The sequence below is a fragment of the Penicillium coprophilum genome, assembly GCF_028826855.1.
Source record: "Penicillium coprophilum strain IBT 35676 chromosome Unknown utg000004l_segment0_segment0, whole genome shotgun sequence".
NCBI classification, from domain to species: Eukaryota; Fungi; Ascomycota; class Eurotiomycetes; order Eurotiales; family Aspergillaceae; genus Penicillium; species Penicillium coprophilum.
Window position 1 is genome coordinate 7803986 of NW_026622723.1, and position 22869 is coordinate 7826854.

The 22869-nt window shown below is 47.4% G+C and overlaps 7 protein-coding genes across 7 annotated transcripts; 2 read left to right on the top strand and 5 right to left on the bottom strand.

Moving 5' to 3' along the window:
• Window positions 1-876: 876 nt before the first annotated feature.
• Window positions 877-1836, bottom strand: N7500_007378 (uncharacterized protein; the record flags this gene model as incomplete). Its single annotated transcript, XM_056678522.1, has 2 exons — window positions 877-1734; window positions 1783-1836. The coding sequence occupies 2 exons, from the start codon at window positions 1834-1836 to the stop codon at window positions 877-879; spliced, it is 912 nt and encodes a 303-aa protein (XP_056533522.1).
• Window positions 1837-2254: 418 nt separating this feature from the next.
• On the bottom strand, window positions 2255-3698 carry N7500_007379 (uncharacterized protein; the record flags this gene model as incomplete). The annotated part of the gene is made up of 3 exons (XM_056678523.1): window positions 2255-2617; window positions 2686-2739; window positions 2979-3698. The coding sequence occupies 3 exons, from the start codon at window positions 3696-3698 to the stop codon at window positions 2255-2257; spliced, it is 1137 nt and encodes a 378-aa protein (XP_056533523.1).
• Window positions 3699-4653: 955 nt separating this feature from the next.
• On the top strand, window positions 4654-5759 carry N7500_007380 (PQ-loop repeat-containing protein; the record flags this gene model as incomplete). The annotated part of the gene is made up of 4 exons (XM_056678524.1): window positions 4654-4697; window positions 4753-4872; window positions 4933-5148; window positions 5204-5759. 4 exons carry the CDS (start codon window positions 4654-4656, stop codon window positions 5757-5759), a joined length of 936 nt encoding a protein of 311 aa, XP_056533524.1.
• A 222-nt stretch (window positions 5760-5981) lies between these two features.
• N7500_007381 (uncharacterized protein) lies at window positions 5982-7173 on the top strand (the record flags this gene model as incomplete). Its single annotated transcript, XM_056678525.1, has 3 exons — window positions 5982-6021; window positions 6169-6511; window positions 6576-7173. The coding sequence occupies 3 exons, from the start codon at window positions 5982-5984 to the stop codon at window positions 7171-7173; spliced, it is 981 nt and encodes a 326-aa protein (XP_056533525.1).
• A 3431-nt stretch (window positions 7174-10604) lies between these two features.
• On the bottom strand, window positions 10605-11604 carry N7500_007382 (uncharacterized protein; the record flags this gene model as incomplete). The annotated part of the gene is made up of 2 exons (XM_056678526.1): window positions 10605-11112; window positions 11162-11604. The coding sequence occupies 2 exons, from the start codon at window positions 11602-11604 to the stop codon at window positions 10605-10607; spliced, it is 951 nt and encodes a 316-aa protein (XP_056533526.1).
• Window positions 11605-12096: 492 nt separating this feature from the next.
• N7500_007383 (sulfotransferase family protein) lies at window positions 12097-12952 on the bottom strand (the record flags this gene model as incomplete). Its single annotated transcript, XM_056678527.1, has 3 exons — window positions 12097-12388; window positions 12434-12735; window positions 12785-12952. 3 exons carry the CDS (start codon window positions 12950-12952, stop codon window positions 12097-12099), a joined length of 762 nt encoding a protein of 253 aa, XP_056533527.1.
• Window positions 12953-13620: 668 nt separating this feature from the next.
• N7500_007384 (HC-toxin synthetase) lies at window positions 13621-21732 on the bottom strand (the record flags this gene model as incomplete). Its single annotated transcript, XM_056678528.1, has 2 exons — window positions 13621-20170; window positions 20195-21732. The coding sequence occupies 2 exons, from the start codon at window positions 21730-21732 to the stop codon at window positions 13621-13623; spliced, it is 8088 nt and encodes a 2695-aa protein (XP_056533528.1).
• Window positions 21733-22869: the final 1137 nt, after the last annotated feature.

Consider the following 22869-nt stretch of genomic DNA (forward strand, 5'->3'; position numbering starts at 1 on the left):
CGACGTCTTGTGTGGTGGGGTCAAATAATTGTTCATGTGTATGGAGGGGTAAAGCACTCGCTCGATTAGACGATACTGTTGGCTCACGCCGATGCTGGCTAATGAGGATTGCTGTGGTGTCTGCATTGCCCTCTTTTAGGCAACCGCCCTGCCAGAACATGATTACGCATTTGCACATAGTCTTGGGTTTACTTCCTAATATAGTTATGGCCAGTTTTTATGACTATCATTCGAATAATTTCCTCATGGGCCTGAGCCAATACAGCATGGCACGTCCAGAATTCGGCCGCATATTCCGCCAACGGAAAATACCGCTTCATCTTGAATTCGGTACCGTTGATATCCGTAAGATATATCAAGCAACGTCCTCGTAATGGAAATGCTGGCAGCTGTGGCCTGGAATTGCCCATGACCAAGAAGGTACTCTTTCACAGAAAGATGGGCAAGATGTAACTCTTTATCATTGGTATGGACAACTGTCACTAAGCTGGGACAGTAAGCCAAGATATCAGTCTCGCAAAATACTCGACGCTTCATGTCAAACTCTCCCGAGTCGCTTTCAATATGCGTCGCTATTACTTCTTTAACCTCGGCCAGCGTTAGAGGTCGCCTAGAATGCACTAGAAATTGGAGAAGCCGTGTCGCGTCGTTTTTCAGCTCCGTCGGTATGCTTTCAAACATACGCTGGTATGTCTCATTGAGATTCAGTGGCAAAGATTTAAGAGCCTTCTCTATAGCTCTCTTGTACAGACACCGAGCCAGGCAGTCTAACTGACACAATGCCCACCTAAACCTGAAAAAGGCGTCAGTAAGCTATCAGGACAAAGCCGTACACTGTTGAAAGGTGAGAGCTACCAGGTTGTATTCTAGAGCGATCTAGTGAGCTACCCCTCCATCTGGTCCAAGATCTCCCTCAGATAGCTGGTACAATTCCTTTCCCAATTCCCCATCGACGCGATACTTTTCGCCCACAGTGGAGAACTCGTAAGGCTCAGTAGGGACAGTATCATGCTGCATAATACTGTCGTACATCTGCCAAACGTCCGGGTCGACACGAGCCTCTCGGACAATATTTCGTTTCCCATCCAAATAGAGCAGCCGAAGTTGCTTGGTTTGGAAGGCTTCCTCATCCGCGATGAGAAGATAGACCTCGGTAACGACCCTATGCAGACTACTGGCCCAATCCAGAATAATCTCATCCCGGCTTTCCCTTTCTTTCCAGTCATCTGGACAATTCTGCTTCACGGTAGAGATATGCTTCTTAAAGTTATTTCGAAACAACACTAGATGATCATGAGGTATATATCGTAGCTGTCTTGAGTTCGTTGGGCCAGCAACCTCGGGTAGAATCTCAAATATTTGCCTCCAGCCATCGCCGAAATTGAAGAGTTTCTCGTCGTTGAGGCATGCCCAGTCTGAGGCTTCTTCAAACATCTCTTCATCTATCCATGCTTTCAGTGTCTCCTCGTCTTCTAGGTTGGAGCTATAGTGGGTTCGAAGAAGGATAGGTATTCCATCGCCGCTATGCATCCACTCGGCCTTTTTACGGAGGGCATCGGGTCTCCAAGGCTGAAGGATTATTTCAATTTCTTCGGCGGTTGGCTGTCGAGAGGGCGAGGTCGCATGTAAATCCATAAACCATTCATACGGGGTCTCGTCTAAGTCAAGGAAGCCGGAAATAAGTCGAAGACGTTGCTCAGAGGGAGACTCTGGCGAGGCTGAATCCCAGTTTCTCTGTTTCAACGTGTTAGCGAGTTCTAAGGTTGAGGCTCTGAGATATACGATCAAATATTGTTCAACGGCTAGTCCGCCCCATGGAATGTGTTCCCTCCTCATGATGGAAAGAGTGAGAAGGAATAGGAAGAAACACAAGGGAAAAGTATCTCGGGTTCTTGAGGTAGTGGCGGTGGGGCTTTAGTGAGGGGGCCAAATTGGCTTGGCTTGGAGAAAGAAAGAGAGAATATGGAAACAAGCTATTTCACTAGTAACAAAGTAAAAAGGATATGCTTGAAAGCTCTATCTATAGCAATTATTTACCATGTATGAGGGAAAGGATCAAAGCCAATTTTATATACAAGTAAGCCGACTACGAGAATGTTCAATAACGGCTCATATATATTTACTATAAAATATTTAACACCCCACAGTTATCTATAACGCCAAAATTCAATCGACAAATTCCACACCTAGGTAGGTGAGCCACGGCGTTTGAAATATTAGGGTATATTGACTTACGTTCAACTTCCCAGCCATTTCAACTTTGGCTATCTCTCTTGGTATTGGTCGAGTCCGGGGTTTGGCCCTGTGTGTTGCCAAATGTGATCAAGTATTTGCCCAGATTGTGCATTTGTTGCCAGTCGCTCGCCATGCCTAAGCCGTCATTCCTAAGATAGAAGCCATTATACATTTTCCCTTTTTCAGTCTCCAACTTGTACACATTGTCCTGACCGAAGTGATTCATTGCGCAAAAGATCGCCTCGCCTCCTACATCCCCCTCGTAGCCTTCACTGTACCAGCGGCGGCTAACAAAGTTCCACCCGTCGTCAGGCTTGGAGCCATCAGTGATCCATGTAGCACGATAGTCTCTCTTGAACGTCCATGATTCCTTGCTATTGTTCTTGTTTTGCGTTATTTGTCAGAATTAGCTCATTGGGTAACGCATTTACCGCCAGTATCTAGACTTACCCGCACTAAAATGTCATCCGGAGGCGGTTGTTTCACTCCGTATTCCTTCAGTTTCTACGCAAATTCGTTGTTGGTTCCAAATGTGGCGGTTCTAGTCCACTCTAGAGTGTTCGAAAGAGAGTCAGAGGGGTTATCAAAAGGATCATTAGGGAACCGTAAAAACATACTGTCGTTTCTCCATGGCACCCAAAAGTCTTCCACATCGTCGTTCTTAGCGGTGTCGGCGTCTAGCATTTTCCAATTTGAGCTCATGTCACCGATCATTGCTAGAATTTGTCAGCGGAGTGTCTAACCAGTATAAGCAGAAAATGCATCCATGGATCGGCAAGGACATGACTTGAACGACTATCTTCGTTGCTTTTCATCTGCAACGAAGAAAGATCCTCGCCAATTAGTCCAGTCAGAGCATCGAATTCACCATTGTCCTGATCAATGGCCTGAACCATCCAGCCGCTCAGACAGCGCTTGGAAACGAATCTTTTCTTATCGCTGAACGACTGTTCATCGTCATACGAGATCCATTTTGTTCCTCCGTACACATTGTGTTTGACTGTTGTCTTTGGATCATAAGATGTATGCACATCTAGCGAATTGTTGCTAGAGCTGATTTCTGCGTAAGACAAAATGCCGGTTGTATCGGTGCACGAACCGGCAATGCCACCATCACTGAACTCGCATTTTCTATCTGGCTTGAAGCAGCTTGAGTCCTTTATTGTAAATGATCGACCATAGAACGCGAACCCAAAGACAACATTTGATGGGTCGATGTCATTGCGCCAGAGAAGGTCCAAGCCAAGCTCTATCTGACTTATATCGGTATGGCCCTCCAAGTACGGACCGGTGAATTTGATATTCTGATCCCACATGCCATGAAGGTCGTAGCTCATGAGGTTGAGATAGTCAAGATACTTCTGTATTCCCTTGACATCAAATCCACGTAGGTACCAGTAGCTTGTTGGAATGGTTGCGGAGATCTCCCATCCGGGATTCTCTCGGTCGAACGCCTCTCGCATTTCTGCTAACAGGGTGACATATTTCGTAGCGTCCTAGCTTTGACCACCACGATCAGCAGCACCAGGGTACTCCCAATTGAGGTCAATGCCGTCTAAGTGATAATCCTGTAGATATTTCACCACGGAGTTAATAAATGTCTATCGATTCTCATACGAACCAGCCACTTTTGCAATATCAGTATCGTATATTTTACGGAATGGTTCAGTCAACTGATGACTTACTTTCAGTCCATAATTGTTGTGTTGGGATATCACTGAAAGTCCACCCTCCGACAGTAATATTGAGCCGGAGCCCTGGATTGGGAAAATTTGAGGAATGACATGCGATCGACGATGTCACCATACTCATCAACGATGTTAAAGTCATCGCTAAAGTTCACGAATACCAAGTTGATATGCGAAATCCATGGAGGACACTGGGTATAGCGTGGGTGCAGAAGACCAGCGACAGTACCCGCATTTTCTGGAAAAACATATCCGATATGCGTCTGGCGTTGACAAAATTCTCTTCTACCGTACAACATACAAAAGAATTCGACACTTTCTGCAGGGGTTATTCCAAGACATCGGAAACTCCACTCGTGGATTGCGGCACGAATGGACATCGGTCGATCAATGGGCCCAGGCACAGGTGGCAGTAAACGAGGTTGTGCAAATACATATGTTGTATAGTTGATATTCCAAGATAGGCAAATGACCTCGTGTTAATAAACTCATATAAAAAGCCAGCTTTAATATGATTGGCTGAAATAACGCCAAGTGGCCCCCATTAAAGCCCCAGTGGAGCGCTGACATAATCCAGGGCAGCCCGGGAGCGGCGAAAAATCGCAGTCGTGTCCGAAGTGTACCTTTTTGGTTTGACCTCCTTTTCTTGATTGTCCCCATTTTCCTTGATCGCTCGGGAGTATTCACCAAAAAGCCTCCCGCAATTATAGCGACTGCGGACACACCCACTATGTCTCTTTTTCAGATCGCCTTTGACTATGCCGCACCATTCTTGTAGGAACCTCCTAATTTGATCCGCACGTCCCCAGCTAATAAAGCTCGTATACAGCCTCATCAGCTCTCCCGTCACGTCCTATGCCGACCAAATTGTTAGCATTTATCGCACAAGGAGCTCGGCGGGTTTCTCCTTGGACATTCCTTTGATTATGCTGATTTCGTCGATCCTGAAGTAAGATCCCGCTCAATGGCGCGTCGGAGTTTCGAGGTAGTCCAATGCTAACATGATCAGGATATTCTATTGGTTTGGCGAATACTACTCAGGCACTTTGTTGACGCAAGCAATTGTCATGATCGTGGTGCAGGTCATGCTGCTCAAGGTTGCACTGGATAATCGGCCTTCCGCTGGCGGGAGGCATGGAATTGAGCACACGCCCTTCAGCGGTGGTAACTTCGATGGCTCATCCTCAAGGCCTTATGAGTTTTGGCAGTGGAGGGACACTAAGCCGTAAGTTCCGGCGCCTCCAACAACAGTGAGCAACACTAATTACCGATTCTCAAAGATACTGGTTATGTATTGCCTATTTCGTCGGAATCTTGACCTTCATCCACCTGACCCCGGTCGCCAAGTCGGATTTCTATATCAGCCTCCTTGGGTACATCGGACTCGCGACCGAGGCTACTCTCCCCATTCCTCAAATCGTCGCCAACCACCGATCCGGCTCGTGCAAAGGCTTCCGAGTCTCCGTTGTTGCGGCATGGATTCTCGGTGACACTATGAAGATGAGCTACTTCTTCAACAGCACGGAGACCATTCCATGGGCGTTCAAGCTCTGTGGTATCTTCCAGTGCGTTTGCGACTTCTATCTGGGCTTCCAGTTCTATTTCTTTACTCGAAACGCCCCCTCTCAAACCCCGTCCCATTCCCACCACAACTCGCTCTCTTCCTCGTTCTCTAACCCGCATTCTCACTCACACTCCAACTCATTCTCCCACCCTCACCCTCACCCTATTCCCCTCACCACTTATCACTCCCGTTCCAGCTCCCAACCCGCAGGCGAGTCCAAGGAGCAGAATGGCAGCTGGGATCATCACGAGAAGGATTATCGCATGAACTGAAGGAACTTGGACTAGAATATTCTTGTAGATAGCTAGCATTTGCCAACATTATAGATCTGTAACTTGAACGAGATAAATGTCAATATGGTCAGAAGAGTCCTTATCCGATTGCGTCTGGTGGGGGGCTGCCCCGCCTCGGAATGTCAACATCTCCGACATCTTCCCCCAAACTTCCAGCTCTAGTAGATATTTTCCTTCGATAAAGCAGCTAAGACTTTCACAATGACTGACTTACCCACAATCCGCATTGGCTATGTGCCTGGTACGTCCCTCCCAGAGCATCAGCATCAGCTGAAGAATCAGTACTGCCATGCGCAAGCTACTTGCTTTGTCTCAACAAAGCCTGTTTATCATCTTCCCCTTTTGTTAAACCAGATCTAGCTAACAATTAGCTTTTATCCCCTACCAGAGCACTATTTAACCCCCCTCCATCTCGCCCTTCGTTCCCCGGCCATTTCCTCCCTCCCATTCAAACTCGCCCTAACTCCCTTCCCGTCCGGAACGGGCCATATGATCACATCGCTCCGTGGCAATGAAATCGACCTCGCAATTGGTCTGACAGAGGGTTGGGTCGCAGGTCTAGCCGGGAAGCAACAAGCAAGCCAGCCCTCCACAGATGGAGGATACAAAATCATCGGCCACTGGGTAGACAACCCTCTGCGCTGGGCTATAGTCACAGGCCGCAACCGCGACGAGATCAATGGACTATCGGATCTGAAGGATAAAAGGGTCGGCGTTAGTCGACTGGGAAGGTAAGCTATCAAGGTCGCACCGTGGCAAACACAATAAATTGAGAACTAACATCGTGGCTTACAGCGGCTCTCATATTATGTCCTTCGTTCTGGCCCAGCAACAAGGCTGGAAAGCCGATTCTTTGACTACAGTTCCTCTGGGACCCTTCGGACCTTTGCGGGATGGTGTATCCGGTCTCGATGCGTCGAAGCCTGACCAGGCTGCGAATCCATCGGCTGAGTTCTTCATGTGGGAGGAATTCACCACGAAGCCTTACTTCCATGCTACATCTGAGAAACCGAATCCGCCGCTCAAGAAGATTGGGGAGATTTTCACGCCCTGGCCTTCGTGGATGATTGTTGCTTCTACGAAGATGTTCCCTAACCCCGAGCAGGACCAGCGATTGGACAGTCTTTTCCGGGCTTTCGATCAGGGTATCAAGGATTTCGAAGCTGATACTGCGCAGGTTGTGAAGCTTTTGGGTACTGGTGAGCTTGGATGCAATTATATCGAGGAGGATGCAAAGGAGTGGCTTAAGGATGTCAAGTTCACTAATGCTACCCGTGGAGTTGACGATAAGATCATTGGAGGCGTTGTCGATGTGCTTAAGGTCGCTGGTGTTATTGACTTGGCCATGGGCAATGATGAGGCTATCCAGCGTGTCATTGGGATCAAGAGGTAGACCACGGATCTGAACAGACATGAGGAAATAGATAATATGCGGAGTGATATACTCGATACCATCAAGGGCTGGATTCTGGATATGCTACACTGATGTGTGCAAGTTTAGGCTCCTAGATGGGGTGTTCAGAGAAGGTCCAATCTCGACTTTTAATATAGAGGGAAGATAATGAATCTACTTCATTCCACATACTTGAGAGTTAGTCAAGACTGCTATTGTGAGAGACATCCTTTTGACCTAGTCTATCACACGCAGTCCGGGGACTTCCGCAAGGTTTGAAAGACATTAATCGGCGAAGATCACCTCATTCAACAGTATTAAGATATCATGCAGATAAACTATCATCCTATATGATAATCATCCAATATGATACATGTTTGTCGCGCCCCCCATTTTCCCCTGTACATAAGCCTTTGGTACACCTGATTCCATCTGAATCTGATATACCCTCAAAGGAACCGATGGCCACCGAGAATATCTGTTCAGCGTGCAGCTGGTCCCCAATACGTCAAGACGCATGTCGTTACCAGAGTCATGTGAAGCTTTCTACAGTATCAGCATTGGGGGGGCGCGCGGGGGCATGGTCTTTAGTCTCAAAGTTAATGCTGAGACTGACCGAGCCACCCAGTTTTGAGACTCCCAATATTAGGGCTTTAGGGCCAAGAGCCTCAATTCCCTTACCCCAAATCGTCAGCGAATGGCAAGAAGACGATAGGTTATGTTTTCTCCTCACCAATGAGTTCGAGGTCGACTATTAGGTGAATTTTTTAAAAAAAAATGAAAGGTCCTGCCCGGGTTCGAACCGGGGTTACCGGTAATTTAACGACCTATCGCTTCAAAAACCGGAGTGATCACCACTACACTACAAAACCAGTGCATGTTGAAGGGCAGTCAAGAGGGGAGTCACACCTTCTTGCACTTATCTCCGTCTCCGCTTAAAACACTCCGCTAAACCATATCACATTCATGCACCGACCTATCTCTTATTACATATGGAAAGTTGAAGTTGAAAATTTTTTCAATTATCACCCTTAACTTGGAGAACACCGCTTGATTTTTTTTTTCTTTTATTTTTAGTCTCAGTCTTACTCTTAGTTTTGAGGTGATACGTGGAAAGGTCATTCACACAAATCAGGCCCTTTAGATACGGGTGACCTGAAAGGTACCTAAGTATTTCCCAACTTCTTGGCCTCCCTTGCAACTGTCTGCTTTGATCAAACCTTGCACACTTCCTTCGGTCCTTCGGACTATGAAAGGACGATACCGCAAGGAAACATTGTCTCATATATAATCGAAGACTCCTTGCCAGGAGAGGGAGGTATATAGAACCGTGTAGGTGTACGATACAATGTGAGATATCATGGTTGAATAGTATAGAGATACAGGGTTAGGCCATGAAAGCCGTCACTTCTTCGTCGTGAAAAGATGAGTAAGAAATGTAGGTATTCATAAGCCCGAAAATACTTGATTGTGGTGCAAAACTTCTCTTAGGCTTATTCCTTCCAAGTTTTTCCCTCTTCAAGCAGTGGATCATCGATACTAGATTTGCAGATTACTTCTCTGTTATAAACGAATCGATCATCTAGCTCCTCTCCGCTAACACCATCAATTTCAAAAGAATCTCATAGGGATTTCACGATGATCTCACATTTAAGGTCCCGAGTGACCTTTTATTCGTGCCTCCTAGCACCGTCTAGTTTGAAGACATACTAACTTTCCCAGTCTGTCCTGACTGACTGTGCTGATATTTTAGCCATTGTCGAAATCAGCCATTGTCGAAATCGACACCGACTCGAATGTCATTTGCCGTACACGACCCTACATATGCAAACCTCCAGGGACATGACGATTCTAAAGTTCGACTCAGATGATAATAACAATTAGGTCGATGACATAGCAACGTCTGCAGCCAAGCCGGTTCACAAAGCGAGCGTGAAATACACCCAAACCGTCATGGCAGAAGCCTGCCGGCTCCAGTCTCAGTCAATACATATTGTTTCTTCTCTACTTTGGCAATTGATCTTCCAAGGTTTCTCGTATTTGAGATGACAAAATGAATAAAAAAAAAAAGAAAGGTCCTGCCCGGGTTCGAACCGGGGTTACCGGTAATTTAACGATTTATCGCTTCAAAAACCGGAGTGATCACCACTACACTACAGAACCAGTGTATGTTCGAGTTCGAGGAAAAGATAAATAGATAAGTTTTGGTATGAAAACCTTTTCTTAGGCCTTAGTACCTATGCGGTTTGGCCAAGGCGTATAGTGGAAGGCGTAGAGGGGAGTATTATATCAACCACTCTGGCACTGCTGTGTATAGAAAATTGAATTGATAGATTGCGCTTTCTTCTAGGCGCTCTCTGATGTATGACTAACTATGTCAAACTAGGTACCTAGGTAATACCTGGGTAGGTGGTAAGGCGTGGTATTGTGGACGGGATACGAAGTATTCATATCTTATTCGAGATTTTCTATGTCACTTCGAGCTTGGGTGACCTTGGAAGACCTAATCTGTGTTTTGTTTGTGACCAAAAGATGATGAGTTACAAGGTGTAAGGTAAGCCCAGCGCTGGAGGCTTACTCATCGCCTATAAAGCTGTCAATAATATATGTGCTGTACATAACTCAATGTACGGCAGGTTTTAACCGCCATCGCGCCAACCCATAGAAACTGTTGACCGCCCATTGTACCGCCCATTGTACCGCCCATTGCACCGCCTTGCTCTCACCCCTGTATAATCACCCCTGGGATCCGGAAGCTGTATAGCTACCGGGCTTAGAACCTCATTTTAGGGGGAAAGATTGATATCTAAAGCCCAAAGGAGCACTACTGCTCACACCGCTTTACCTAAGGTAAATTAATTTAATACGTAGTCTAAGAAATAAACTAATAGAGTATATAGACCGGCACACCGGAGATGTATTTAATCCGGCTATTCCTGCGATTTGTACAAAAAGCTTGGCATTTCGGATGTTCTGTGAAATGGAGATAGGGGTAGCATTGTTCGTTACTAAATTTGCCATTGATAGGAAGTTCAAAAGAAATTAAATCAAAACAGGAGATATACGAAGTAGTTGAAGGCCAGAAAAAAAAACAAGAGAGAAGCTAAGACTAGCAGGGGCGCGTCATTACCCTTTTGGGAAGCGGAAGTTGCAATTTATACCCGCCAGAGCATAACATGTATTTGTGTGCGATGGGATATGATGGATATCGATGATAACACTATTCCGCTTAGATTTCCGAGGACTGCCAGAGAAATTTGCCCTTGGAGGCGACAAATTAAATGATCACTCCAGTATCCTCAGCAACGTGCTATACTTGATGTGTACTATGATATCCAGATACCACTCCTTGCAGGAGATCAAAAGCGTACTCTGCACCTCCTTTAGAGCTAAAAACAATAAAGTTTGAATGTAAAGTTACCAAGGATCTTCTACAAAATAATCATAGTCACACCAAGTGTCACGGTAACAGCCAAACCCCCAATAATCGCACCGATTCCATCCAAAGGAGATGCTCTATGACCAAGCTTATACGCAGCGTTCGACGTGGAAGCAGCAGCTCCTGTAGCCTCGGAGCTCCCAGTGCCAGCGCTCGTCCTAGTCCCAGTCCCAGTTGAGCGGGCACTGGTAGACCCGCCCGTAACCCCAGCTGCCTCTAGATCAGACCGATGATGCACCATAGTAATCATAGAAACATAAGAAATAGCCGTCAACGCATCCTCAGCTCCAGGAGTAAAGGATGTCGACGAAGTCGACGTAGTAGCGCTCACAAATGAGTTCACATCGTAGGTGTTTGTCTCGGTGACACCGGAATACACTTGTGTCCATGTTACTTTCTCCCAACTGTAGTCCATGTCTACGTCGACCTCACAGCCGACGCTGGGCTTGTAGGTTGGGACTTGAGCGATACATTCGCCGATACCGTTCGGTGTCATGGAGCTAGAGAATGAATCAGTCCGAATCCGTAATAAAAGCGATCTCGAATTACCTAGGACAGCAAAGCGCCAGTGTCTCACTCGGCTTCAACAAACTCGCCAAAAGCGTCACAGGCTCCTCGTAATAAGGAATCTTCTTCTCCGACGTCGTCAAGAATCCAGAAGTAGACAGCGACTTATCATCGCGCACTGCCTTACCAATCGTCTCCCACCCGGAAGGACAGTACAATCCCGGCGAGTAGTACCCAGCAGAAGCGACCCATTTCTTTTCATCATACCATGTTGCCGATGTGGTTGTACCAGGGGGCATACAGTCCCAGTCGCTCGTTGATGTCGGACAGGCGACTTGGAATTGGTCTAGAGTCCTATCATAATCGATGAAGGCGAGGGAGAGTCTATCTGTCGCGGTACAGCTGGGCGCGGGGGTGAACGTCGTCGTTACAGGGCCGTAGTTTTCAAAGGTCCAGTATCCGCCACCAACGGATGCAGTAGGCATGATCGCGAAACTTAAGCAATCTTAATGTTGAGCTCTGAGCAAGAAAATACAAGAGCGGCCAAAAAAGGTGACCAATGCATTGCTTTATAGTCAGCGTGCATGCTCATGATGTGGTATTTCAGACTAAACTTGATTAGTCAAATTGCTGTCACTAATGGTCTTGGAAATGATCGAATGAAGCCTACGGAGTATAGTGCTTTTCTTTCGGTGGATTAATCTCCTCCCATTCTCCCGCTAGCCAAGCGAATGCCCCGTCTGGCGGGCTTGGCAGGGGTCGAGTCAAATCAGATCTTTAGGCTAGGGCTTGCGTGGGTTAGTGCATTACAAGGGTAGGGGGAGATGCGTTCTTGCCCCTGACTATTGGGCATCCGAGGCGATATTAAGCGAGATGTAAACGAATGATTCAAGTGGAGAGCAGAACAGGCTGTAGTTATTTCCCTCACGTGTGGGAATTTCACCTAAAAACAGAGAAAGATAGGTCATCTGTGAATTTTAGATCTTCTTTACAGCAGCGACTGTCGGCCCATATTTCACAGCTGCCCATGCGATGACTCCAATGGTAGGAACTGCAACGGTGACGAATCTAACCATCGCTCTGGTCACCATCGGCTGAATGAACCCAGCAACAATAGCCTGGAATTTCGCAGGCTCATTGCGATCGGGATATTCCTGATCGGGAATTGGCATATCAAGGAACGGACAGATTTGCTCCCAGCCGAGTCCATCTTCGAGCTTGATGTGGCAGAGACGGTCGGCTGGGATGATTCTCTTCGCCATCTCAATACTAGAGAGGTTAATGACCGTACTGCAAGAATGTGATATCACGTACTACTCGACATAGTTCCTCCGCATTGCCAGTGCATTATCAGGCTCCCCGGGATTCGTCTTGTCGGAAAGTGCCCAGCAGATAGTTTGGTTAAGCTTCAAGAACAGGTTCAGCGGGCCATCAAAATGTCGGAGAATGACAAGTGGAAAGCTATCGGCCATCTTCATCAAGGTACCTGCAGTGTTATTGAAAGAGGCAACCCATTTCTCGGGTTCTCTTTCTGTCAGAATGAACTTTACGCTTGGATCATCCGCGTAGGCGCTGAGCACTGCCATTCCGAAGAAACTGGGGACTTCAACCAAGCACTGCACTACGTTAATTGAATAACCCAAAATAGGGAAGCGATAATCTCACATCATATTCGGCAAACCATTTCTCGAAATCCGCCTTGTCATATCGCTTGATGCCGGAGAAGCGGTTGTGCTGTGCCATTACTGCTTCATATTCGACCTCCATATGAGGCACACCATGCACAAACAGGCATTCGTAAGAGTGATAAGGCTTAAACCCTAGGATCTGCATCGCTCGATAGAGACCTAGAGTTCCAGATCTGAGAAAAGACTTTGGTATACCCATCAAAATCATACTAGTGGCAGGTGTCGACAGCTTACCGACTTGGGCTAGCAACGATCACTTTCATTGGCCGCTTACTGACAGGCCCCGGTAGCCTATCGATTTTTCGCGACATTATGGTTTGAAATGAGGCCTCTCTACGTAGGAATATTGTAGAAGGCTTCGATGACTCGGCGTGTGAAGGGGAGAAGATGACAGTTCTACTTCGTATCTGAGGTGGGGTCCATCTCAGCCGCAGTCTAACGACAGTGAGTTTTGACGGCTGATCATTTCTGAAATCGGTCTCCCAAGGCTGTCTGTATATAAATAGAAGGGCCTCTGTAGACATGTTGAGCGACAGTTGCCTATGTTAGAGCGAACTCGTCTACGACCATTAAAAAAGCCCTTTCTCGGCAATGAGCTCATTGCCGTCAAGAGTCCCCATACGGAGTATACTATCTCCCAGATACAGTCGATAAAACTAATAAGAGAAAAAGAGAGCCAGCCTATTGGCAAGATACGAGATTTTCAATGTGAGTAAAAGGAATCGAGTAGATGAAAAGTTGCGTCCGTATCCTAGAAGATCAAGTTTCCAAATGATGACAGCCCAACAATCTTGATGAAGCCTGTGTCGGCCCCTACCGAGCGGCAATCTGTTCGACCATACCCCTTCCCTTCATCTCCGACATTTTACCTCTTTCCAAAATACCCCCTGTGGTGAATTCCCCAGAGAACCAAGCCGTGCGATTGTTGCGGATCAACGGCATGCTGATTCCTTTGCCCTTCCTCATCTCCAGGTACTCCAATACGAGTTCTGATGTGCCGACGGTACATCGAGCATGTTCCATCCATTCATTCAAATCCACAAGGCGAATAGGCCTCCCCCCGGTTTTCTCCAACACTGACTTCAAAGCACCAATTGGTATAACTGCGCCGCCCGACTCATGTCGATATTCCACACTGCCGATCCCGGCGATGTTGTGATGCATTTGAATACTCTCATTCATAGCACTGATGATGTTTGACGCAGCTGCCTCTACGCTGATCAGATCAAAATAGCCACTCCAGCCTGGAAGCCTCGGTACCATTCCGAGCTGACGGCAAGTATTCAGCAAGCTGTTGATAATATCGTCCTTGGAGGCGTTCGGCCCAACAACATTGGATGGACGATGAATGGAAACGGGTAGACCATATTGAGTATTAACACGCGCCAGGAAAACCTCACTGACCCATTTACTGGCAATATACCCACCTGCACCGTCAGAGGGTGGCCGGGTATCTGCTGCAGACGTCTCCTCGATAATTAGCTGTTCTGACCAGGGTGCACAGTTGACTCCCACGGTCGAGATAAAATGGAACACCATCGACCCTTTGACTGCTAAGCCTGCAAGATATTTAGTCGAGCCAACATTGACATCTCGCATGAGCTCGTAGCTTCTGACAAACGAGACAAGGGCACCACAATGAATTACAGCCCTGCAATTTGACAAGATAGTTGCTTCCTCGTCATCCGACAGACCGATTCGGGGCATTGAAAGGTTTCCTTGGTAAACTTTCACCTTCTGATCGAATAAAGTCTTCCAATCGAAATTGTCATGGGACGACCAGGTCGGGATGGCGAGCTGATCTGGTCTGCGGACGGCGACACAATGAACGCATCGGACGTCAGCGCGAGCAACAAGTTGTCGGAGTATTTCTCCTCCCAGATGGCCCGTGGAGCCGGTGAGAACAATCTCGATTCCCGTGTCACAGGCTCCAGGCTGATTCTGACGGTGGAACCCAGCCGTAAGATAAAGCTGCAACTCGTCGTCCAGACTCTGGGGAATTGTAGCTTCCAGATCCCAGTCAAAGCATGGTGCTGTAGTCTCAGCCTCCACATGAGCTGAAGACTCGAGACCAAAAGCCAGCGCTTCCAGAGATTTGTTCTCGAACAAGTCGGGAACCGATAGGCTGATTCCCTCCAATTTGGCGAGTCCCGCAAGTTTCATAGCCAGAATCGAGTTTCCTCCAACACGGAAGAACCCGTCACTAGAATTGATACTTTCTGGCGGGACGCCTAAAGCCTTAGCCCACAAGGCTTGCAGTCTCTTTTCTATTGCGGTAGAAGGAGCTCGCGCTTTGTCCTGGGATGTCATGCAACTCTCTATCTGTTTCAAAGATAAATTGGAGGCCGCTTGACACAGTTTGCGACGATCGGCCTTGCCGGATGAGGTTTGAGGAATATTCCGCACGGGAATGAAGACTGTTGGTATCATGTATTGTGCAAGGAGTTCATGCAGCTTGACCTCCGCCTCTGCGATCCTTTTTTGGAAGTCCGGCTCCGGTAACAGTATCATGGTCTCTCCACAGCTCTTGATCTCTTCTTGAGTACATGGAAAACTGACGAAAGATATGAGCGAGGGTCGCGGATTTTTGATAGTGGCAGCCATGTCCACCAGCACGTCGATTGCTGAGGGAAAAGCCGCACGAAGCTGAGATTCAATTTCTCCTAGCTCGATACGCTGTCCATGGATCTTCACTTGTTGATCTTTACGACCGAGATATTTCAAAGATCCATCGGCGTTGTATTGAACCAAATCACCTGTGCAATACATTCGCGAACACATAGGTCCTATGGAAGAGGAAAATTGACTTCTCCATGCCGGTGGGTCCTGCAGGAAGGAAGTTGATCGTGATGTTTCATTCCCACCATCCAAGTACCCACGGGCGACAAGAGGTCCTTCAATTACCAACTCTCCCGTAATTCCAATGGGAAGAAGCTTGTTGTGGTTGAATTGATCGACAACCCAAGTTCCTGCCGTTGGGAATGCTCGTCCAATGTTGATGGCGTCTTCATTGCGGCTAGTACTGGTCACTGTAACGTGCTTCACAGTAGCTGTCACTGTACACTCCGCTGGACCGTAAGCATTCACGAGACGAACTTGGTTTGCCCATCTGCTAACATCCTCGCTTGCCATTGTCTCTCCACCCAGAACCATGATTTCGACGGTTGGAATGTCACTTGGGCTCAAAAGTCGAGCAACTGAAGGCGTAAGATCTGCATATGTGACCTGGAATTCGTCGGCTATCCGAGCAAAATCTGCTTTCCGTTGAGATTCTGACGGAATACACACACAACCACCGGCGATCAACGTATCAAGGGTGTTTTCAATGCTCACATCAAAGGCATATGATGCGAACTGCAATACACGTGATCCCCTGTGAAGGCCCAGGACACTTTGACGGGCTAACGCTGTGGTGGCATACCCACCGTGTTCGATGATTATCCCTTTTGGCTGGCCAGTTGATCCGGAGGTGAAGACCGCATATAACGCATCTTCATAAGAGGGAACAGGACCGATATGTTTCAACGTTGGATGTTTGGAACTCTGCATCGTGGCCATAATCTCCCGGTCCAAAATGATGGCACTCATTCCCGGAATATGTTCAAAATTCGAGGCATTGGCCCTGGAGCATACTACAAAAGTGGCATTTACCTGCATGCATATGCCTTGCATTCTGTGGACAGGCTGCGAGGAGGGATCCAGGAGGACAAAAGCAGCACCCGCCTTCATAACGCCCAACATAGCCACCGTTGTCCACCGGGACTTCTCAAAACATAATGGTACAATCACTTCCGGTCCAATGCTAAAGGTTTGTAGAAGATGAGCTGCGAAGATAGATGATTGATGACCGAGTTGTTCGTACGTGAAATTACCGTCCCACGCACAGACAGCGAGATCGCTGGGATGCGTGTCACATTGGTGTTGAATCAGATCATATACAGTATGCTTCGATTTGACCTCTTTCACTCTGGAACTCTCAGACAAAGTGGAGTTCCACGTGGATATCTGGCTTCGATTCTCTGCGCTGATCATGTTGATCTCTCCGATTGAGCGGGTTAGGTCAATCAACTCATGGAAGACGTGTGAGAACAATTGTAGCATTTGCTTGACAGTATTGACTGGGACCAGAGTTGAGTCAAAGATAGCCCTCACAGTGATGCTATCACCGCGTGGGGCACATTCGATTGTCAAGGCGTATGAGTCAGATTGGGACTTTTCTTCCGGGCTTTTAGCCATCGGGGATGAAAATATCATTCGCTCCCCACGGTTGAAGTTCTGGTTTTCAGCTGCAGATTGAATGATGAGCAAGGTCTGGAAGCGACATGCCAATGCCGCATCTTCGCTGACGGAACAAATGTTTTGCAATCCATAATGTTCGAAAGGAATAGCTTCGACCATCTGGCTTTGGAATAAAGATAGGGTTTCCTGGACAGTCTTTGACTCGTCACGAGTAGCACGTAGCGGTATCGTCGCAAATGTTGGCCCTGTGACCTGGTCTAGTCCTGGTAAGTCACCGCTGCGACCTGCCACAGTGACCCCGAAGACCACATCGTTGGAACATGTGTATTGAAACATTGTCATGGCCCACGCTGCGCGTAGCTGGATATTCAGCGTATAGCCAATCTGTCTATGATCTGGGAGGATAGATATCGAGCTTTCTATCTTCTCCATAGGTCGCGGGACATAATTCCCATCTGGAAGAGCTGGGAACAGTGTTATGCTCTGCATGGCTCCATCAAGCTGTGTTGACCAAAATAATTTCCCTGAGAGTATCGAGCGCTCAATATGTTCAACAAACGGGGCGAAAGACCGAGAGTAAACTTGGATGCCACGGTATGATGCCTCAACTTGATCATAAATCTGCTCAATTGATAACGCGTCATAAATTGCATGGTGCAGCGTTACCTCCAACAAAAAGCTTGGAGTCATGTTGGGGTCTCCCTGACGCTCTTTGATCAGTGTGAGCTGCAGGAGCGGGTCAAGGAATCCCATCACGCTGTTTTTCTCAAAGTGGCTAGGCAAGATACCCGCTAAGCTTTCTACCTCGCAGCTCTTCCATTCAACGGCAGTCTTTAAAACAATCTGCAAGGCTTTCTCTCCGGATCTGGGATGGTAGATACGGGTTCGCAGGATGGTGTTGGCATTAATTACCTGATACCACGCGTCCTTTACACGGCCTGCGTCAATTGTCGGCGGCAGAAGATATCTATCTTGCCGGATATAGGTCCCAGGATTGCCAATACTCAACGACATTAACCCCTCCTGTAGAGGCGTGCAAGGGTAAATATCCTCAACTTCCTCTGGACTTAGCCCGCAGTGGCAGAGTACCTCTTCAAATACCTCATCCTGAACCTGTTTGCTTACCATTGAGAATGGTGCCAGCTGTGGAAGGCTTATGTGCGATGACTCTGAAGATGAGGTGAGGGAAGGAGACGGAGTCGTAGATGAGGAGGATGATGACGATGAAGAAGCAGGACGAACATTTCCATGTCGCCGCTCAATGAGTAAAGCTAGATCACATAGTTTTGGCGATTGGAAAATTTCTGCAATATTCAAGGTCATTTTAGCCCGACGTACGAGCTGAACCAGCTTCATTGCGACGATTGAATCGCCTCCAAGCCTGAAGAAATTGTCGTTTGGACTCGGTGTAGTGTTGTTTTTGAGCAAATCCTGAACAAACCCCACAATCATTTTCTCAATCCATGTAGACGCTTGCCTTTTCGCTAACTGCGTTCCCATGAAGGTCTCCAGTTCCAATCGAGTGAAAGTTGCAGCATGTGAACAAAGAAGTGCTTTATCAATCTTGCCAGAGACCCGCTGTGGCATAAAATACAGTGGAATGAAAAGACTAGGTACCATGTAGCTAGGAATGAGATTTTGCAGCTGATCCCGTGCTTCGTGGACATGACTTGAAAATTGGGCTGGGACGGTCCTCGCAAATATCTCTTTGCACATGCTGTTTAGGTCTTTTGGAGATTTCTCGAGCCATATGAAGGCTGCAAGGGCCGTCTTTCCGCCAGCTGGCGTGACAATGGCCGCAACAACATCCTTCGCCTCTTTCCACACATTGCGAAGATGGATCTCAACCTCAGCGAGCTCAAACCGCTGCCCGTGCAATTTAACTTGCTGATCCTTTCGTCCGATGTACCTGAGCAAGCCATCCTCACGGTATTGAACTAAGTCACCGGTTCGGTACCAGGAGAAGCTTTCGTCGTATGGCTGGTGGAGGATGTTGGACACCCAGTCAGGCTGGTCCACAAATGCTAACGCGGTTTTATCGGCATTATTGAGGTACCCGTTGCCAACTACAGGCCCTTCTAGGATAAGCTCACCGATTGCTCCAACCGGGGCTAGCTTATGATGATCAGAGGGGTCCACAACCCATAGACTGGCACCGGTCCCATGGCCAATGGTACCTGCGTCAGAATTCGTAGCATCGGGCAGACAGCAGCAGATAGCCGAACACTCAGTGGGACCGTAAACGATCTTCAGATGCAGGCGGGAACTCCAGAATTCAATGTCACTGTCCATAATTGGCTCGCCACCAAGCAACATGACCTTGACCGTGGGAATGTCGCCTGGCGTCAGCAATCGGCTGACAGTTGGTGTTAGAAACATAGAATTGACTTGAAGCTCCGTTATAACAGTTGACAAGTCATTTTTGCGCATCTCCTCCGATGGAATACAGAGACATCCACCAGCAATGAATGTTGTGAGTGCCTCAAAGTTGCTGGCATCGAAGGAGTAGGATGCAAAATGCAGCATTCGAGAGTCTTGATTCAATCCCATGGGACCTTTGTGGGCGCAGGCTACTGATGCATAACTGCTATGCGTTATGACGGCTCCCTTGGGTTTCCCCGTCGAGCCCGATGTAAAAGCAATGTACAGAGAGTCTCCAGGTGTTCCCGTGCTACTATGAGAGCGAAGGGTCTCAAAATGGGTTTGTACTGGAACATCCGAGGTTTTCAACCAGTCTGCACCCGCGCCGGCCATAACAACAAGGGGGACCCTAATTTTGGAAGCTTTCTCCAGGGAATTCTTTGAGGTGAGAAGAACTTGAGCTTTTGTCTGCGCGACAACCTCCCTCATGCGCTCCAACGGAAGTGCTTCGTCCAGGAAAACAAATGCAGCACCGGTCTTCATCACAGCGAGCATACAAACAAACGTCCACTTGGACCTTTCACAACATAATGGTACAATTTTACCCCGACAAACTTCGATTTCCACAAGATAAAGAGCCAGCCTGTTTGAAAGATCATCAAGCTCCCGGTACGTCAAATTACCATCCCACGCACATATTGCGGGAGCTTCAGGACGGTCGTTGACATGCTCTGCAATGAGATCGTGTACGTATCGATCCACTCTGACCGGGCGAGTTGTATTCTACCGTCGGATATCTCCCACATCCTGGGGACTGAGAGTCTCGATCCTCCTCAATTCGATGAATTGCGAACCCTTGGTGCAAATCTGGCGTAACACATTCTCCAATTGCTGGGCCAATCTCAGAACCTGATCTCGTCTGATTACCACAGAATCAAAGCTCATCAGTAGATGCAAGCCATCAGTGTCGATCTGGCACTCGATCATTAGAGCATTGGCATTGAATACTCCTAGGTCTCGAGCGCTGCGTTCGCTGTCGTACTGAAATATGCTGTTGTTGCCAGGTTGCACCACTGACCGACGCTGTACCCCCAGGATGGTTTGAAACCGGCTCGCTTGGTCCCCTGATGGCCCCATCTGTCGGATCTTTTGTAGGCCCACGTGGGCGAAGGGGAGCATGTTGGTTATCTGGGTCTGAACTTCCTGGAGTAATGTACCCAAGGAGGCGTTCCAGTCTAATCGGACCTGGAGCGGTACTGTGACAACAGTTGGAGCCATCATTTTTTCAACACCTGCAATTGGGATTTGTTGTCGCCCAGTCAGGGGAACACCAAATACGACATCCAATGAGTGCGTGTAGGATGCTTGAAGAATTGTCCAAGCGGCCCAAACCGCAGTCGAGAGTCTAATGTCATTTTTTTGAACACGAGGGACCTCGGTCATTCGATACTCCAGGATTTCATTGGCCTTTGGGTCGTAATTGTGGGATGGTAGCTTGGGAAAGATTGATGAATCTGAGCCTCTCAATTTCTGCTCCCAATATTTCACCGCTTCACTCTCCGTATCCATTTGATGCTTCACAAAGGATTGGAATGGAACATTGATTTCATCGTTTGCTGAAGTAGATTTGCACAAGTTCTGATGAAATTTGACTTCAATCTCCTTGAGGAGCATCACAATTGAAACTCCATCGATAATTGCATGATGCATGGTAAGCACAAAGCATCGATGGTCACTATGTGTCTCAATAACCAAGCCAGGTCGGACCAAAGGCGTGCCTAATCTGAAAGCCTGGGTGTCGTCCTCCGCGATATACTGATCAATACCCTGGTGAGTGGTGATCGACCTCGGAGGCTTATATGCAAGTATAGCTTGCAGCATTGTCTGACCCGGAATTTGAATGATTCGAGTCCGCAAAATAGGATGTTGTGCGACAATCTCATCCCATGTTTGAACAAGACGATCAATCATAACATCCTTTGCTAGACGAAACACCCATCGTCTAACATATTGGCCCGGTCGTTTGATCGTCGTGGCCATCATGCCTTCTTGCAGAGGTGTGCAGGGGAATACATCCTCAACCATGTCCTCGGGTACATTGCACTGTTCCGCTGTCCGAGCTCTCGCTTCACCTGGGCTCAGTCCAGTGTTGCAGAGTAAGGTGAAAGGAGCGATCTTGTCTCTCGACTCAATGGCAGGTATCTCATAAGATCTTGTTGCGTCCCTGCCACTGTCGATGTTCGAAGCTTTGTCTCTGATGTTTTGTACACATGCTCTGGCATTTTCTGAGGAAATCTCATCCAGTCGGCCGGAAGGTACGGTCATGTTTGAGAGAGTCTTTGACTCTACCAATGCTGGTAGAATCTGAGTAGAATATGCCTGATTTCCATTCGAAGACAAGACGAACAAGTTGCGTTCTTATAAAGAGCACCTGTGTGGCGTGCCTAGTAGTATTCGTGCCATAAGATGCATCTCTTTTATATTGCCGTGACTCACACACGACCGTAAATATTGCGCATGAACTGATATTCGCACATGTTCAACGAGAGTTCTCGTTCAACTAGGTATTTCCTACCGAGTAAAGCGATCAAATTATTGAGGGTTACATTTGAGTGGATCTAAGCATGCTAACCTGGGAGGCAATTCAATCTTTGCATATGCACATCTTCATACTATTGGCACTACTAGTTTGCATCTAGTATGCACGATGACGTTCTAGGTGAGCCGAGGAAAATTCCCTGTTTTCCTATAGGATCAACGAGCCATGTAAGTAAGAGCTCCTTTGCTGACATGCAGAATCGCACGATCTTGCCAAGAGTGCCTGGATTTGAGAGTTTCTTATGGTTTTGTTTTGCTTTTTTGGTTCACTTCCAAGGGCGTAGATTCGCCCTATGGTCTATCAACAGGAATGAAACTACTGCTTCATAAGGAACAATAGATGAGATAGTGAATCCGCAGGGTACGGAGTTTCCAACACTGCGAAAGGTGGCCGTGGAGTGTCAGTCCCTACGTTGTACATTGTATGTAGAATGTGGCTGGCTGTACTCCGTAGATCGGCAATATATTCCTATTTTGATAGGCCAGGGGAAACCTGCGAAGAAAGAGTAAGTAGTAGCTGTGGGGTTGGCGGGTTCGTGAGAATTATGATATTGCTTGTTATACAACAGTAGCTTGCATGAATACCCCGGCTCTGTTACTGTCTGATCTCATCGCCTTCTTTTATCTTGGTCTCTAGGTGATTGCCGATGAATCGCGTGGATCATCCTTCGTGGTGAGATTTATGATATGTCTAACACTGCTGATCTTATAAGTTTGTTCATTCTGGTCAGAGTCATCCTATTGGATTTGGTAGGCCAGCCTACCTGTTCAAATATAATCATCTTGCCATGGCCGACAGTTAGCTTATTGCCCCACACGCATGTTTGTCTCATATTGCTTTTATTTTACGTCAAGTGAATTACC